A 19,081-nucleotide genomic window follows, 5' to 3' on the forward strand; every position below is an offset into this window, starting at 1 on the left:
GTTTTGTCTCAAAGCCATTTTTCTCGTGTTCCTTTGTTTTAAAGCAAAGACAAAAAATAGTCACATTCATTGTAACACTGTCAATCAGACATACACAAGGGAAAGCCTGAATATCCTGTTGCTTCTTAGTGTTAGAAAGAGAGTTCTTCCAAAGAACTCTGAAATTAGTGTCGGTTTGCCTAAGTGAGGTTAGACAGGATTGTCGATGAAAAGGTCAACCATATGGCAGCTTCTCTTTTTAAAAAAAAAATTTCTCTCTGATGTTCTGTTATTCCCTAATTTGCCTCTTCTTTTTCTTGCTTTCAGAGATTAACTTTCAAGCTTAGAAAGTTGCCCTGATTTTCATTGTGTAGTAGCCTACACTTTGTATAAATGTTAGTTAATCTGCCTAAAAGTATAAGGAAATATAATGAATCTATAAATAAAAAGTAGCCCTTTCCTTCCTTTATTCACCTTAACTCTGTTATATCTGTATAGTGAACCTAAAATAAGTAGTGATGAAAAATTCCCTACTCTAAAGATTAAAATAGTATAAAGTGGCTGGAAACTTCAGTTTTGTGTTTTTCCCTTCATTTAAAGGTCAGTTATCCATACTTCTTATTCATCCCACTTTCAAATTTTTTTTTGTTTGATTGTTTTTTTTTTTTTGGTGAGGCAATTGGGGTTAAGTGACTTGCCTAGAGTCAGACAGCTAGTGAATGTTATGTGTCTGAGGCTGGATTTGAATTCCTAACTCCAAAGTCAGTGCTGTATCCACTGTGCCACCTACCTGCCCCCTCAAATTTTTTAAATAAATGTTTTGATACTTTTTAAAAATTGCTTTTCCTTCCCAGTGAATCCTCCCACCCACAAAAGAGAAACTTAAGCAAAACAAAGGAGCTTAGCAGTCATTTGTAATATTATATTCCAAGAGACCCATCTAAGCAAAATCAGCCTACCAGTATTCAAGGATAAAAATGAAGGGAGAACACTAAATACAAGAAACATTGGAAAGATTGGCTAAGATTCTTATAACAAAATTTTTACACCATCAGTGAAAATGGAGCCAAACACAACTGGTCTGAAACATCACGGTCCTCAACATGTCAGTTATTGAACCCCTATTCTGTGCCAGGCCTGTGCTGAGCACTAGGGATGCAAAGAAGAGCAAAAGACAGTCCCTGATATTAAGGACCTCCCATTATAATTGAGGAGACAACATGCAAACAGCTATATACAAACAAGCTATATAAGGATTAAACTGGAAATGATCAACAGAAGGTGCTAGAATTCAAAGAGATCAAGAAAGGCTTCCTGCAGAAGATGAGATTTTAGCTAGGACTTAGGGGAAGCCAGGGGAGCCTAGAGGAAAAGGTGAGGAGGAACGTCATTCCAGGTATAGGGACTAGGCAGTGAAAATGCCTGGACAAGAGAAAGGATGTCTTGTTTGAGAGTGTATCAAAGAGCAGGTGAGGGGGCAGCTAGGTGGCACAGTGGATAGAGCACCGGCCCTGGATTCAGGAGGACCTGAGTTCAAATCTGGCCTCAGACACCTAACACTTACTAGCTGTGTGACCTTGGGCAAGTCACTTAGCCCCATTGCCTAGTCCAAAAAAAAACACAAAACAAAGAGCAGGTGAGGGAGGGGATGGGAGGATAAGATGTACTGAGACGGGAAAGGTAGGGGGGATACTAAAGAAAAAAATGATGGGGAAAGCAACAGTATTAGACCAAGTATACATAGAAAAGAGCTATGCTAGAAGTTACCTGGCATTGAAGGACACCATGGAATGATTCACAAAGTATTTGAAGCCATGGAAGATACCAAAGGCATGGAAAAAATATTTGACTATATTAATGATGAAAAATCTGTAAAGAAAATATCCATTATTACCAAATTTACTTTCTCACATATATGAAGTTTTATGAGAACAATCCACATATAGATTGAGGATGTCTTTGATGAAGGTTGAAGTAGGGAACAGGAAATCTTTCACAAGCTGGATTTGGAATGAGAAGACTGGTTTGAATCGAGGCCCTGTCGTATGTGACCTTGGGCAAACCCTTTAACTTTAATTCCACTTTCTCATATTTAAAATGAGGGTGTTGTATTTAGATCATTCTCCCAGTTCTTTTTTTTCTAAATAAATTTATAATTTATTTTTAACATTCTTTTTAAAAATTTTTAAATTTTGAATTATTTTCTTCCCTTCAGTCTCTCCCCCACCCACTGAGAAGGCAAGCAATATGATGTCAATTTTACATGTGAAATCATGCAACACCTGTTTCCATTTTGGCCATATTGCAAAAAACAAAGCAAGAAAAATAAAGTGAAAAAATTATACGCTATCTGTACTCAGACTTCGTCATTACAGTATTGTTCTTAATATGTACAATGTTCTCCTACTTCTGTTCACTTCACTTTGCATCAGTTCATGTAAGACTTTCCAGGTTTTTCTGAAACCATCCTGCTCATCACTTCTTATAGCAAAATAGTATTCCATTATAATCATACACTACAAGTTCAATCATTCACCAATTGATGGACATCCCCTCCATTTCCAATTCTTTGCTACCACAAAAAGAGCTATAAATATTTTTGTAATGTATAAGTCCCTTTTCATTTTCTTTGATCTCTTTGGGATACAGACTTAGAAGTGGTATTGCTGAGTCAAAGGGTATGTACAGTTTTATAGACATTTGGGCATAGTTCCAAATTACTCTCCAGAATGGTTGGATCAGTTCACAACTCCACCAACAATGTATTAGTATTCCAATTTTCCCACGTCTTCTCCTCCATTTATCAGTTTCCTTTTTTGTCATATTAGCCAATCTGATAGGGTGTGAAGTGGTACCTCAGAGTTGTTTTAATTTGTAGTTCTCTAATCAATAATGATTTAGAGCATTTTTTCATATGACTATAGATAGCTTTAATTTCTTCATCTGAAAACTGCCTGCTCATATCCTTTGACCATTTATCAATTGAGCAATGACTTGTATTCCTATAAAATTGACTCCATTCTTTATATACTTTAGAAATGAAGCCTTTATCATAAACACTGGTAGTAAAAATTGTTTCCCAGTCAAAGGCTTATTTAGTGTAGCCAGTGAAACAGAAGTAGATGTTTTTCAGGATCTCCCTTGCTTACCCCATAATCCAGTGGATGTTGGCTTGGACTCTAGTTCCTCTGCCTCTCTGAAAATCTGCCTGCACTTCTGGTAATTCTCAGTTGATATATTGCTGAACAGGTTCTTAAGCATATCTTTACTGGTATGCGAAGTGAGTACAGTTGTTCAGTAATTTGAACATTTTTTGGCATTGCCCTTCTTTAGGATTGGAACATAAATTGACCTTTTCTGATCCAGTGGTCACTGCCGAGTCTTCCAAATTTGCTGGCGTGTTTGGTGAAGCATCATCTTTTAAGGGTTTTGAATAGCTCAGCTGGAATTCCATCACTTCTGCTAGCCTTATTGTTAGCACCGCTTCCTAAAGCTCTCTTGATTTCATTCTCCAGGATGTATGGCTCTAGATTAGTAAACACTGGTGATGTTGAGATCATTTTTGTATAGTTGTATAGTTCTGTATATTCTCGCCACCTTTTCTTAATCTCCTCTACTTCTGTTCAGTCCATACCATTTTTTTTTTCTTTTATCATGGCTGTTTTTGCATGAAACATTCCTTTGATGTCTCTAATTTTCTTGAAGAGATCCCTTATCTTTCCATTCTATTGTTTTATTTCTTTCCATTGCTCATTTAAGAAAACCTTTGTATCTCTCCTTGATACTTTATGAAATTCTGCATTCACTTAGGTATATCTTTCCATGTCTGCTTTGTCTTTCACTTTCCTTCTTTCACCAGCTATTTGCCAAGCCTCATGAGATAGCCATTTTGCTTTATTGCTCTTTTTCTTTGGGATGTTTTTTGTTGGTGCCTCCTGTACAATATTGCAAACCTCTGTCCGTAGTTCTTTAGGCACTCAATCTTCCAGATCTAATACCTTAAATCTATTTGTCACTTCCACTTCATATTCGTAAGGAATGTTATTTAAGTCATACTTATGTGGTCTGATGGATTTCCCTACTTTTTAAAATTTGAGTCTGAATTTTCCAATAAAAAGCTTGTGAATCTGAGCCACAATCAGTTCCAGGTCTTACTTTAACTGCCTGTGTAGAGTTTCTCCACCTTTGACTGTAAAGTATATAATCAATCTGATTTTTATATTAACCCTCTGGTGATATCCATGTGTAGAGTTGCCTTTTGGGTTGTTGAAAAAGACCGTTTGTTATGGCCAGAGAGTTAATTTGACAAAAGTTAGTCTCTGCCCTGCTTCATTTTGTATTCTAGGGCCAAACTTGCCTGTAATCTTTTGATTTCCATTCCAATCCCATATGGGGTCCTATTTTTCGAAGATGTAGGTCTTCATAGAACTGGTCAATTTTGGCATCAGTTGTTGGAGCATAGTATTGTGTTACTGTGATGTTGAATAGTTTACTTAGTTCAACTCTTCATCCTTCTCTATTAAGGCTAAATGTTATAGTTTTGCTCTAACTAGTAAAGCTAATAGTTTGTTAGAAAAATTATATCAGAGCTGTTCTGCTTTTTGCTTATTCTCCTCATTCCATCTTTAATATTCTTGGTATGATATGGCTTAATTTGATCTCATATCAGATTTTCTTTGAATGATTCCCCTTTCAGTCCTTCTCACTATTTTTAGACAATGCTGCTTCTAACCTTTCTCATCTGTAACATTTTGCAGTTGAGTTTTTAATCCACATCTGTTGTACTTGACTGCCATGGTTTTTCTGTTTTGTAAGAATACGATTTCTGGGCTCTTTTGACCTCCTTACTGTGCTAGTTGCTTTATATCCACTAAACCTCCATAAAAAAAATTGATAATCCACATCAATATATTTTTATTTACCCATAATTCATCGTCAATAACTTGTTGGAATACACCATGTTGGAGAGGGTCTAACCGTGGGCCATATGCTATAATCTTTATCCTTCCTTTTAATTTGATATTTTAACCTTTATTATAACAATATCATGGTCTGAACTCATTCTATGTGAATCATAGTCATAATTTCTTTGACTGGTTGCATATATTATTCCTAGCACTAATCCTCTTTGATTTGGCAGGAATCATCTAACCTCATAGCTTAAATGTGTGTATACATGCATATATGTGTATATATTTGCATATGTATGCAGACATTTGTACAAAATATAATAAAGTTTATATACAGGTTGTCCCAAAAGTCTTAATGCAGTTTAAAACTATTAATTCTTTAATAAAAACTTTAATTTTAATACTTTAATATTATATCAAATCTGTAATATTTTATTATTGATAATAATTGATAGTAATAATTTTCACTATCATATTAATTGCATATCTAAAATTAACTTTTAATATTAAAGCCTTAAAATATTAAGCTTTAATAGCTTAAAACTATACTAAGCCGAAGTTGCCTGACCCATAGTAAGAACTTAAGAAATGATTTGACTTGTTGACTCAAGCACAGCAAAGTAATACAATGTAGATATTATAAGGTGACTTTATTAAGCTGTTATAGTATTTAATAAAATCAAACTTTTTTTTACTTCCTCAGTTTTCAAGGAATATATCCTTTCATGTGTGCAAGTCATTTAAAAACAATATCTACTCTTCATGAAAGTGATAAGATTGCACTACCCTATGGGGTAAAGAAATCAGGTCAGTAATCCTCTTCTTATTCAGTTTTATTAAAGTAGAGTGGTTTATGAAAACTGTATTTAAATGATATCTAACTTATAGATTATTTATCTTCTCTGTTAAGCATATTTTTATCTTCAAGGTAGCACATTGGATACAGCGCTGGGCCTAGAGTAAAGAAGACTTGTCTTTATGAGTTCAGTCTGGCCTCAGATACTTACTAGCTGTGTGACCCTGGGCAAGTCACTTAACCCTGTTTGCCTCGGTGTCCTCATCCGTAAAATGATCCAGAGAAGGAAATAGCAAACCACTCTAGTATCTTTACCAAGAAAACCCCAAATGGGGTCACAAAGAACAGACACAACTAAAACAATTGAACAGCACCAATCTTCTCATGTGTCAGAGAAGATTTGGGCATATTTGTTTTCAGAGGTATCAGCATGGCATTTAGTGGAAAGAACACTGGATGTGAAATTAAGAAAATCTAGATTCAAATCCTAACTCCTATATTTACTGATAGCGTGATCCTTGGCAATTCCCACCAAGCCTTAGTTTCCTCCTCTGGAGAATGGGGATAATAGTAATTGTAGTAATTGTTCATACGACTGTTGTGAGAACCATGAGATTATGTACATGAGGTGGTTGTCAAACCTTAAAGCACTAAGGAAAAATCAGAGAACAGCTGCCCCTGACCCCCCACCAGCATTACTGTTACTGCGACTGCTCCAGGTCGACAGGAGAGGCAGCTGTACGGGAAGTGTTGCCATTACTCTAGGAGGGTGGTATGAAATAAGAGGCTGAAAGGTCAGGTTTAGAGTGGAAGCTTTTGTTTTTTATATCGTCGTTTGGCCACTCTGTCACTTATGAGTTTAGGCAATTTATTTTTATTCAGCTACAAGATTAGAATGATAACCCTTGTTCAAATGATGTATAATATGAAAGTTATGACACTTGTTAAATGATGTCAATCAAATTATCCTCTCCTCTAGGACATCAAGGTGTCTAATGCACTTCTGATGATTCAGTTTGTTGTTGTTGAGTTGTTTCAATTGTATCCAACTCTCCTTGACCCCGTTTGGGGTTTTCTTGGCAAAGATGCTGGAGTGGTTTTGCTTTTCCTTCTCCAACTCATTTTACAGAGGAAAAAAAAAAAACAAAAAACAGAGGCAGTGGGGGTTAGGTGACTTGCCCTGGGTCACACAGCTAGTGTCTGACATCAGATTTGAACTCAAGTCCTCCTGACTCCTAAGCCGGTGCTCTGTCCACTGCAATATCTAGCTGCCTTTGAATATTCAGTAGCTTCTGGGAAACTTCAGGAATTAATTTGGAACTTGCTGGACATGTGTCCCTGAAGTTTACTATTCTATCATCTATGGAAAAACTGTTTACTAAGCAACTCAGTAGTGTAAATATGGAACACATATTTCAGCCAAGGGTAGGCTTAATTGGATCTCTGACAAAACCTACTTTTAAGTGTAATCTATATTATTGACATTTTCTCGATCACTTTATTAAGTCTAGACAGTCATTAAAATAATAAATCAAACCCAAATTTGTATACTCACCTATTTCTAACATAAAAATACACACACTGAAGGTTTAACAATTTGCTTTCACTAATTTCAGTCAATTTTAACTACTTTGGAAATAGGACTTGATTACATACAAAGAATGTTAATTGATGTGATACTTCTCCATTTAATAAAGGAATTACAGGACCTTCTAAGGATTTAATTCTAGTCAGAAATGTTATTCAATCTCCTGAGAAGTCAAGTTTTTAACATTTAATTGCATAAAAACGTTTTGTGATTCCAAATTTTCACTGTCATATAATCATAAAATTGTAAAAATGGGAAGGTTCTTAAAGATGATCTGTTTGGATCCTCTCCTTTCACAAATGAAGGAAATAGACCAGAAAAGTTAAACAGCAAGGACATCGAGGCTTTGCGTGTCAAGAGTTGTGTTTACTTGGCAATATGGGCTCTCTGAAAGTGTACATTATTCTTGAAGTTTATGCCCGCTGTCCTCCTTCACTCTTGAGTATATTTGTGGAAGATTGTACTCCAGGGTTTGGGGGAGAGGGGGAAAAGGTTGAATGTTTTGTAACTACTGTTCTTGCTATCCCACTTGAATAAATTGAGTTTTTGCTAATAAGAAGAAAAAAAGAAAAGTTAAACAGCTAACCAGAGGTCATCTAGTTGATGGTAGAGCTGTGACTGGAATTTCAATTTCTGTACTTCTCCTCCTCTGTTTTTCTTACTATAATGCTGTGAATTTCAACTGGTCCACTGATTTTTAAAGTAGGAAGTATAAGATTTTTTTTCTCAGTTTAAAAAATGTGGAAGTATTTAAGGTTATGATTATACAGGAAAGGTGCTAGAGAAACCTAGCAAAATTCTAAAAGAAGTACCAGAAGGAATAATGATTAAAAAAAAAAAAAACAAACCAGAGTGAAACAACTCTAAAGTCCTCTTCAAGCTCTAACCCTAAAATCTCATGATCCTATCCAGTCCAGAACTTCACAAAATGTAGACATGAACTGGAGATAAACAAGAGGAGAATGATGCCACAGTGCCATAGAAGTCAGTGTCAGAGTGGCAGTAAGAGATAGGGCAGTGCCTGGGCAGCATAAACACAGGAATCTTCCTTGAGAATCCACAATTAATGCCTGGTTGGGCCTGTCAGGGCCACAGCAAGGAACAGAGCCAAATAAAGATTGGAGATCTTTTTCAGGAAGAAAAGGGCCAAAACCTTCATTGGGATACCAAGAATCAGCAACCAAATGAACAATGTACAGTGACTATAATGTTATAAAGGAAAACAAGTTTGAAAGAATTGAGAACTCTGATCAGTGCAATGATGAATTAGGACTAGAGAAGCCTTATGAGGAAGAATGATTCATCCCTCTTGGCAGGGAGGTGATAGTGTCAGTGAGACATATTTTTAGGTGGGAGCAATACAGACACAAATTTGTCTTGCTTAATTATACTTAGAAGTGAGGGCCTTTCTCTGAGAGTGGTAGAGTTTTGGGGAAAAGTGGGGGTAGTGATGATGCAAAACAAATAGAAAAGGCAGAAAAGAACATCAATGAAACCATTAAAAACACAAAGGAGAGAGCAAAGGAAGTCTAGAAGGGGACAGAGAGATATAGGGTAGCATTGATTCCACCATGTTAGATTCAATAAGGAAGAAACACTATTAATACTGTTAAGTAATACTGTTAATATTATGCTTTTAGGTAAAAATTAAAACCATATATAACAAACCCTGGGAATGTTTATACCTATAAGGAAAAATCAAGATGGTTATGCCTCTTTGACTCCCTCTCCTCCACCCCCCCGCCAAAATAGTTAGTTCATTATGACTAAGGTGTTTGGAAAACATAGAAATTGCATTTTCACAACTATTTACATTCTACATTGTGTGTATATATCTCTTAAATGTAGCATACATTTATATAAAACTAATGATTCCCAATCTAATAAGAAGATAACATATGTAGTTATATATGTGTGTGTATGTGTCCATACTCTCACCCACACACACACACACACGCACACACACACACACACACATACATTATAGAAGGGAGGAAACACTTTTTTTGCCATTTCCTTTTTTTTATTAATTTATTTTGATTTATTAACAATCACTTCCATATGCTTTTGAGTTTAAAATTTTTCTTCCCCCTTCCTCCCCACCACCCTCCCCAAGACAGCACGCAATCTGATATAGGCTATACATATACATTCCTATTAAACACATTTTCACATTAGTGATGTTGTAAGTAAGAATTAGAACCCATCAGAAGAACCACCAAAAGAGGAAACAAAACTCAACAGGAGAAAAAAAAATAGCAAATAGTATGCTTTGATCTGCATTCAAATTCCATAGTTCTTTCTTTGGATGTAGATAGCATTTTCCATCATGAGGCCTTTGGAGATGTCTTAGATCCTTGTATTGCTGGGAAGGGTTAAGTTTATCAATATTAGTCATCATACAACGTGGCTGTTATTATGTACAACGTTCTCTTGGTTCTGCTCACTTCACTCAGCATCAGACCATACAAGTCTTTCCAGGTTTTTCTGAAGTCAACCTGTTCATCATTTCTTATAGCACAATAGTATTCCATTACATTCATATACCACAGCTTGTTCAGCTATTCCCCAATTGATGGGCATCCTCTCAATTTCTAATTCTTTGCCACCACAAAAAGAGCTGCTATAAATATTTTTGTACGTGTGGGAGGAAACACACTTTTAAAAAAGGAAGTTCATATGTGTTTACAATAAAACACATCTGGTTTTTCTACTTGGTTTATTTCTTTTTTAATATAATTTCATTTTTTTTAATTAACAACAACAAAATTATCTCCCTTCTTCCCTACTCTCCTACCTGCTTCAGTTGGGAAAAAAGAAGAAGAAAAAGAAAATTCTTGTAACATAAGCATAGACAAGTAAAACAAATTCTTGAATTGCCCATGTCCCCCCCCCCCCCCAAAAAAAGTCTCATTCTGTTCTCTGAGTCCATATCTACACTTTGAGGAGACGGGTAGCATGTTTCATCATTGGCTTCCTAGAATCATGATTGGTCATTGCATTAATCAGAGTTCTCAAGTCTTTCAAAGTTGTCCATATGTAACAAGTGAACTTATTAACTTTTCCCCTAACCAGGGGTGGGGAACCTGTGGTCTTGAGGCCACATGTGGCCTTCTAGGTCCTCGTGTGTGGCCTTTTGAATGAGTCTAAGTTCTACAGGACAAATCCTTTTATTAAGGGGATTTGTTCTGTGAAGTTTGAATTCAGTCAGAGAGCTGCACTTGAGGCCGTAGGTTCCCTAACCCTGCCTAAGACTTCCACCCTCCTAACTTCCCTATTACTATTGAAGTCAATACCATCCTTCCAGTCCCTCAGGCTACAACTTAGGTGTTATCCTCAATTCCTCACTCTCACCCCGCCATATCCAATCTGTTGCCAAAGCCTGAAGACTTTACCCTTTGCAACATCTGTCTGATGTGTCCCCTTCTCTCCTCTGATACTGCTTCTATCCTGGTCCAGGCCCTCATCAACTTATGCTTAGACCATTATGATAGCCTGTTGGTGGGTCTTCCTGCTTCAAGTCTCTCCCCACTCCAATCCATCCTCCATTCAGCCACCAAAGTGCTTTTCCTAAAGCAGAGGTTGGGCCATGTTACCCTCCCCAGTGGTTTCCTATTGCTTCCTTCCAGGATCAAAAGCAAAATCAAAGCTCTTCATAATTCCTCCTACCTTCTACCTTTCCAGGTACTTCTTACCACCACGTCTTCTTTAGTCTGCTACATACTGGCCTCCTTGCTGTTCCTAGAATAAGACACGCCATCTCTCCACTCAGCGCATTTTCTCTGGCTGTCCTTCATCCTCAGAATGTTCTCCTCCACTTCTATACCTTTTGCCTTCCCTGGCTTCCTTTAAGTCCTATCTAAAATCCCATCCTCTCCCAACCCTTCTAAATTCTACTGCCTTCCCTCTGTTAATTATTTCTTATTTGCCCAGTATGTAGCTTGTCTATGCATATTTATTTGCCTCCTCCATTAGACTGTGAGCTCTTTGAAGACAGGAGCTGTCTTTTGTACCCCCAGTCTTTTTTTGTATCCCCTGTGTTTAGCACAGTGCCCGGCAGCACATAGTAGGTGCTTAATAGATGTCTATTGACTGAATGATTGACATTGTTGTTGCCTTTGTATAGATTGTTGTCCTGGTGCTGTCCACTGTACTCTGCCTTCAGTTCATACAAGTCTTCCCTAGTTTCCCTGAATCCATTCCTTTCATTATTTCTTACATCACAATAGTATTCAGTTACATCCATATACAGATTTTGTTTAGCCATTCTTCAATTGATGATCACTCCCTTAGTTTCCAGTAGTTTGCCACTACAAGAATAGCTGTTCTAAATATTTTTGTACACATGAGTACTTTTTCCTTCTTAGAATTCTTTAGTATATAGGTCTAGTAATGGTATTGCCAAGTCAAAGAGTACGCAGTTTAGTACCAAATCATTTCCGTAATGGCTGTACCAATTCACAGCTCTACCAACAGTGCATTAATGTGCTTGTTTTCCCATGACCTCTTCAGCATTTGCCATTTTCCATACTTGTCAACTTTGTGACCAATCTGATAGGAGTGAGTTGGAACATCAGAGTTGCTTTGATTTGTAATTTTCTAATTATTAGCAATTTGGAACTTTTAAAAGTTAAAAATATAACTGTTGCTATCTTGGATTTCATCCTGAGAAGACTGGTCAAGAATATCAAGGGAATCAGTGAAAAAAATGTAAAGAAAGGTAGCTTAGCCATACCTGATTTCAGACTATATTGCAAAGCAGTAAAAACAATCTGGTGTTAAGAAATAGAGTGTTGGATCAGTGGAATAGATTAGGTACACAATACACAGTAATAAATGACCATAGTAATCTAGTGTTTGATAAACCCAAAGATCCAAGTCTTTATTTGGGGCAAGAACTTGCCATTTGACAAAAATAGCTGGAAAAAGTGGATAGCAGTTTGGTAGATGAACTAGGCATGGATCAACATCTTACACCATATACAAAGATAAGGTCAAAATGGGTATGTGATTTAGCCATAAAGGGTAATACCATAAGCAAATTAGGGGAGCATGGAAAAATTTACCCATCAGATCTGTGGATAAGAGAAGAGTTTATGACCAAAGATCATAAGAAGTAAAATGGATACAAAAAAAAGGCAATAAGACTTAAAGGTTCATTCCTTTTCTGAGTTTAATTTTATTATATTACAATGAGGCATAGATGGCTTTATATCTTTTAACATCAATAGAAAATTTGTCAGTATACCTAGAGGTAATAGCTAAAACTCCATGAGTATTGATTGTTATTTTTGGACAGGAACTGTATCAGAATAACTAGATTGTTAACAGACTTTATCACTTGTGTTGTTGCTCAAGATAAAAATTAGAAAGAATGAATTTATTGGGTATTACAAATAGCATGGTTAATGTAGAGCATTTGCGAGATTGATTCTGACTAAACTGGCTCACTGCCTTCTCACTGCAGAATAAACCTTATGTGAGCTACAGTAGGCGAAAATACTAGGGAGAAAGTATCTTGATGCACAAACAATAACAGTATTTAAATTTGTAACCTATTCACTCTTGCCCCATTTTTTTCTTTTTTGAAGTGCATCATTTCCACCTTGCTCTCTCAAAACTTCAGAGTTGTGACCTGTTCCCTGAGTCTGACAAGTGAGTCCATTATCTATCGTTTCTGTCTGATTGATTTAGCTAAGATATAACATGACATTTTTAATTGTACTTATTGATATCTGATAGTACTCATGTCTACAGTAACCTAATTTAGAAGTTTTAGGTGAGTTTGGGTTTGATCAGTTATTATACAAAGCCTTAGTGCAATTTTAAGATTTTAAGACTAAGACTTTTGGGATATTCTATAGATATGTACTGTAACTAGGTATGTAAGTGATATCATATAGAAAGCACTAGACTTGGAGTAAGGAAGACCTGAGTTTGAATCCTGCCTCAAATATTTATTAAGTGTATGATCCTGAGGTAAGTTGCTTAACCTCTGTCAGACTCAGTTTTCTCTGTAAAATAAGGCTAATAATATGACACCTGTCTCCCAGGGTTGTTGTGAGCTTCAAATGAGATAAAACATGTAAAACACTGCATGGTAACTGCTTAGTAGTAGTGGTAGTAGTGGTAGGAGTAGGAGTAGGAATAGGAGTAGTGGTAGTAGTAATAATAGTAGTTGTAGTAGTAGTGGTAACAGTGGTAGTAGTAGTAGCTGTAGTTGTAGCAATAGTAGTAGTAGTAGTGGTGGTAGTAGTAATAATAGTAGTTGTAGTAGTAGTAGTACTAGTACCACCACCACCGCATACTGAACACTAATTTTCATTTCACCAGCAGAGGAACTGCTTTTCTTACAATATCTACTTTGCCCACTCCTGGCCCTGTCAAATACATAGGACAAAGGATGAATGGGAAAATCTTTTTATATATAGTCTAATACCTACTTAGGTGCGCATGCACTCTCACACATATGTATGTATTTATGTATCTATGTATGGTATGTCTATCCCACCCTCACCCCCTCCCATGCTACTGTTGATAACTTCTGGGATACCTGTGCTATTGGGCCTAAGATTTTGTCCTAGGCTGACTAAGGATAAGCCACTTGAAACAGAGGCATCTTTATAGCGATTCCCTTTAAAACTGTTTTTCTTTAACTGCAGTGTTTCACCAGCAGCTTGTCTAGACTGCTTGCTAAACAGCACTCAAAGTTGATATTCTCCCTTCTGTCACTAAGGAGAAGGCTTAGAGAATATTTTCTTAGGCGTTGTTGAGAGTGTCTCCCCAGTCTCTTTCACAAAAGTTCCTGATTTGGAGGAATGCAAGAAAACATTTTTTCTCCCCAAAAATGGCAAATTGTTTTTCTTAAAGATTTGAATACAGCTTTCATAAAATTTAATACTCATTAATACTGCTGTTGTTTTACATGAATTTTTTCCATTACTTTTCTTCCTCTAGTGTTATATATTTAGTTGTGTAACTTCTAGTATAATTAAATGCTCAGTTCTGTAATCATATGCACTGTAACATATTCAACAAACAAGTTAAACATAGTATTTGCTTGCTTTTAATATAGCTTCAAGAACTGATACTCTATAGAAGGGTATTACTGTAAACCATTTTGAAGCATTACATAAATTGAATTGAATCAGAACTTCTTTTTAAATATGAATTAAGTAATTTTTTAGACTGTTGTCGCCGGAGTATTCCGCCAAAAGAACAGGGTTCTTGTGTACTGAATGAAGTAAGACACTTTTTAAAGCTGTTTACTCCAGAAGCAAGTGAGAAATGAGGAAGTACTATGTATAACCTGGCCCAAGGGTTTGATTGTCAGTGTATTTTTTACCCAGGTATTTTAAGAAAGGCGTTTGTTTCTGTTCCACTTTTGGTTGCCTCAGTCTTCTCTGACAAAATGGTGTTAGCATACCCTTTTTGTTCTAATTAGTTCTTTCACTGTCACATTTATTTACAAACTAATTTGAGGTTCAGTCATTCAGATTACAGTAATATGTCAGATTATTTGCTATCTTTGGAATACAAAAGTAATGGTATCCATTCACCAATAATAGTAAATATATATTTTTTTATCGTAGGCATGGATTTGGTTCGCTTTATCCATACTATCTCTCTTTTTTGCATCCAGGGGCACATTCCTCTGAGATAAGTGATTGGGCTTGGGGGAGGGATCATGACTTTGGAACAGAAGGAAACTTAACTGCCCCAATTTAGCTGCTACAGAAAATGTGCCTCCCCAAACCTGAAACAAATGAGTTTGTCAAAAAGTAAACTCCAAATCATAGGTGTGAGCCTGGCAGGGACCTTAAAGGTTACCAATCCATTTTTCAGGTGAGAAAGTTGAACTTGCTTAAGATCATAGACCTAGCAGTAAAGTCACCATTGGAGTCTTATCCCACCCACTTATTATTGTTATTTCCATTATATTACAGCTGTCTCCCTTTCACATTTGGACATTTATTTGACATCAACAAAGTAATCTTGATGATCTAGAAGATGTTAAATTTGATGTCAATACCCAAGGAGCTATTGATGAGGGAATTTTAAAGTTGCCAATTCTTATGCAAGTGTCACTTAGGAATTTCCCATCTGGTTCATTCAGAGGAGTATGAAGTAGCTAGAAAGATGTTGAAAATATTCCTCTTACTGACAACATGATTTTTAAAAATTTCTCTTGCTAACCTCAAATCATGTTCAAATTGTAGTTGTTATCATTGTTGTTTGTCATAACTCTTAATGGATTTTCTTTTTATTTCTCTTTTCAGAGTTACCTTTACAAACTTTAGGTCTTTCACTAGAAATGTGTGACAGGCATTCGAAGACAGGGATGGTGGTAAAGGTGGTGGAAAATGACAGATGAACATATGGTCCTTTTTTCTGGTTGGGCTACTCAAATATTTACAACTCAAATATGTGGTCTTTTGGCGAACACTAGTTTTACTAGCCCAAATAACTTTGTCCCCTTTGAAGTTAGCTCATTTACTGATGGAGTAGTAATCTCTCATTAGTATGTCCTATAAAATAAATACAGGTTTAGACTTGGTCTTCTTCGTTACTTACCATTAAAAACTTCTTAGGTTTAGGATTATATTCAGTAGGACTTTCTTAGGCAAGTCCCATAGCCTGGCATACATTAGCATAGTTAGCTTTGAACATACCAGGTACTTAGTAAGTGGTTCCATTTTTCATCCATGAGGAAACATGCTTTACTCCCTTTTCAGTATCTTAATTCATTCCAGACACCTCCTCTTCTTCCCCTACATATCTTCCAGTCTATAGTTCATATCATTAATTTCTGAGTATGCTGTATAGTAGGCAAGATAAAGGGGTAGATGCCTTCTTGAATTTTCCAGTAAAAGGTATTTTTACAAGAAGAGATAACTCAGGAATTGGGAACTTGTGGCCTTGAGGCCACATATGGCCCTCGAGGTCCTCAAGTGTGGGCCTTTGACTTGAACTTCCCTAGATTTAGTCAAAGGGCCACACTTGAGGACTTCGAGGGCCACATGTGGCCTCAAGGCCACAGGTTCCCCACCCCTGAGATAACTCATGTTGAATACCATTCGTTGGTTCAAAAAATATTGATTAAGAACTACACATATAACGTTCCATATCATATACTGGGGATGGGGATATAAAATATAGCCCCTACCCTCAAGGGGCTTATCTGGCATCCTAACCAGATGGCTATACCACAGATTTAATGTGGAAGTAAAAACCATAGAGAAGGGCTTGTTGCAAAAAGGGGGGAAAAAACTCTTAGTGATAGGCTAATGTAATGAGGTGTTCCTCTGTGGTTAAAAAAAAAAAGTAGAATGTGAACCATTCCATTGACACAAGAACAAAAAATTGACTTTCATTGGAATCTAGTTTTTGTAGCAGCAGACTTGTACCGCAGATGTTCAGAGCCCATTACAGTCACTCAAAGCACCATGGTATCGATGGGGATCCTGGATACTAGGTGTTTTTTTAGCTAGTTGAGAGGAGAATAGAAGAAAGCCAAATTCTTACTCTGGTAGTGCAGAAGTCTTGTTGGGGATCTTTTGACTGAGACTGGAAATTTTTCAAGTGGGCTTTTGAACAAAGGTTTGAAGATATTTTTCTATGATTTCTCTCAATTTGTTTTGCAGGAGGTTAAAACTTCAGGGGATAATAGGCAGGGATCACTTCAGGAGGAGGGAATGGAGAGTCTGGGTTGCAAGGAAGGACCCCCCCACTTTGTGACTTATCCTTCTGGGTCGAGTAGATAAGATGTGTCTCCAGCACTCAGTCCCTGTACCTTGCTAATAAAGAGTATACCAGAGGTGTGAAAGAACATGCAAGAACTTCAGTAAAGGATGAGGACACAGAATATTAGCCTCTCAGGTTAGCTGCCCATCTTTCTGGTTATTTTATTTTAAATGATTTAATATTTTATTTTTACCATTAATGTCATTGAAGCAGTGAAAAATGTGTTCCCCTGTCCTTTAGACTTCAGTTCATCTTTAGAGTGAAAAATCTCAACTTACGAGTTTATTGTAGGGCCTTTCTCTTTTTAGAGGGGAACATTAAGTTTTCTTTAGAACCTTGCTTTATTTTCATTCAATAAACATTTACGTAGGGCCTCAGGTGTGCAAGGCAGTGGAGATACAGATGAAAATCAATACTTTGAGCTGTGAGATGGGAATCAGGGAAGGTAGGAATTGGGGAAGGTGGCATTGAGAATGTGGTACTTCTGAGTAAACCTCGATAAAAAAGGAGATTTTAGCAAGCAGAAATAAGGATAGAAGTGTGTTCCAGCAGAGAACCAGGACAAAATGCAGGGTGTTGGGAGGAATAGCCAGTGGTTCTGTTTGACTGAAATCAGGGCAGGAAGAGAAATAATGTGAAATAAATTTGAAAAAAAAATAGGTTGGAACTGTATTATGTAAGGTCTCAATTTCCAGGCTAATGAGTTTGTATTTTATTTTAATAGATGATATGGAAGCACTGAAAGGTTTTTTTTTAAATAAAAAAAAAAGTCTATGCATTAGGGAGACTATTTTGGTAGCTTTGTAAAAAAAAAAAGAATTGGGAAGAGGAGTGACTACAAGTTAAGGAGACCAGTTAGGAAACTATTCTGATTGTCTGAGCAAGTGGTGATGAGAGCACAAATTAGGGGGATGGTAGTGAGTGGAAAGAAGGGGAGGGCATAAGAGTGATACTGTAGGCAGCTAAGTGGTTCAGTGGGTAGAACACCAGGTTTGGAATCAGAAACACCTGAGTTTAAATCCAACCTCAGACATTTGTTAGCTGTGTGACCCTGGACAAGTCATTTAACCTTTTTTGCCTCAGTTTCCTCATCTGTCAAATAGGGATAAAAATAACACTTTACCACTCAGGGTTGTTGTGAAGACCAAATGAGATAATAATTGTAAGACACAGCACAGTGCCTGGCACATAGTAAGCACTATATCAATGTTAGCTGCTGTTGTTGTTGTGGAGGTTGAATCAGTAGGACAAGGCAATAAATTGGAAGTGACCGGTAAAGGAAGGGAGTAGAGTGAGAAGATGATTGAGGTTTTAAGTCTGGTGGTAGTGATACAATTTACAGAAGTAGGATTTTAGAATCATGATAGCTGATCATACCTATGGCTGGTGATACTAGTTATATACATAGTTACATGTCACACATGACATAAAGACCAGACTTCCTAGAAGGAGAACCCTGACTATGAACAAAGTTTTTTTATTTCTTTTTCTTTGGGAGTGGGGGGTGGGGGTGGGGAGGCAATCGGGGTTAAGTGACTTGCCCAGGGGTTACACAGCTAGTAAGTGGCTGAGGTCAGATTTTAACTCAGGTCCTCTGTCTACTGTGCCACTTAGCTGACCTGTTTTGTTTTGTTTTTTAAATAAAATCTGATCTTACAGAGATTGTGTTTCAGGGAGCCCATGATATTTATATAGGTCTTTGTAATCACCTATAACATAGCTGTCATGTAGATGATGCTCAGCTGAACCCTGAATATAGAGAAAGAGCAGACCAGCATTTTAAGTTTTAGTAATAATCATTACAGCTTTCTTTGTTTATGATATTACAGAGAAGCTATTTTGCTCGATTTCTGTCTCCTTCCCCATCCATCCCTCCTCACCTGGTACTCTAAATACATTGCTATAGAATATTTAGAATCTTACTACAGGTTGGGATTTTTAAGCACGGTAGGCAGTTCTGAAAGGGAGGGAGAGACTGACAAAGGAAAATAAGCTCATTGGATGGAGGCTAATAGTGTTAGAGGATGTACAGTGGGACCAGAGGAACAAGATTCCTGTTGGGGC

General features: G+C 36.8%; 1 protein-coding gene across 6 annotated transcripts in view; it reads left to right on the forward strand.

Moving 5' to 3' along the window:
- ST3GAL6 (ST3 beta-galactoside alpha-2,3-sialyltransferase 6) overlaps window positions 1-19,081 on the forward strand; it is an 88,372-nt gene that overhangs the window by 50,765 nt on the left and 18,526 nt on the right. For all 6 annotated transcript variants that reach the window (XM_027867798.1, XM_027867825.1, XM_027867789.1 and 3 more), the window contains 2 exons: window positions 5,593-5,696; window positions 12,865-12,928. In XM_027867798.1, the coding sequence (XP_027723599.1) occupies window positions 5,593-5,696; window positions 12,865-12,928 (168 nt within the window). The remainder of the gene's footprint in view (window positions 1-5,592; window positions 5,697-12,864; window positions 12,929-19,081) is intronic.

Source organism: Vombatus ursinus, unplaced genomic scaffold (genome assembly GCF_900497805.2).
Source record: "Vombatus ursinus unplaced genomic scaffold, bare-nosed wombat genome assembly UNPS02001419.1, whole genome shotgun sequence".
In the NCBI taxonomy this organism is placed as follows: Eukaryota; Metazoa; Chordata; class Mammalia; order Diprotodontia; family Vombatidae; genus Vombatus; species Vombatus ursinus.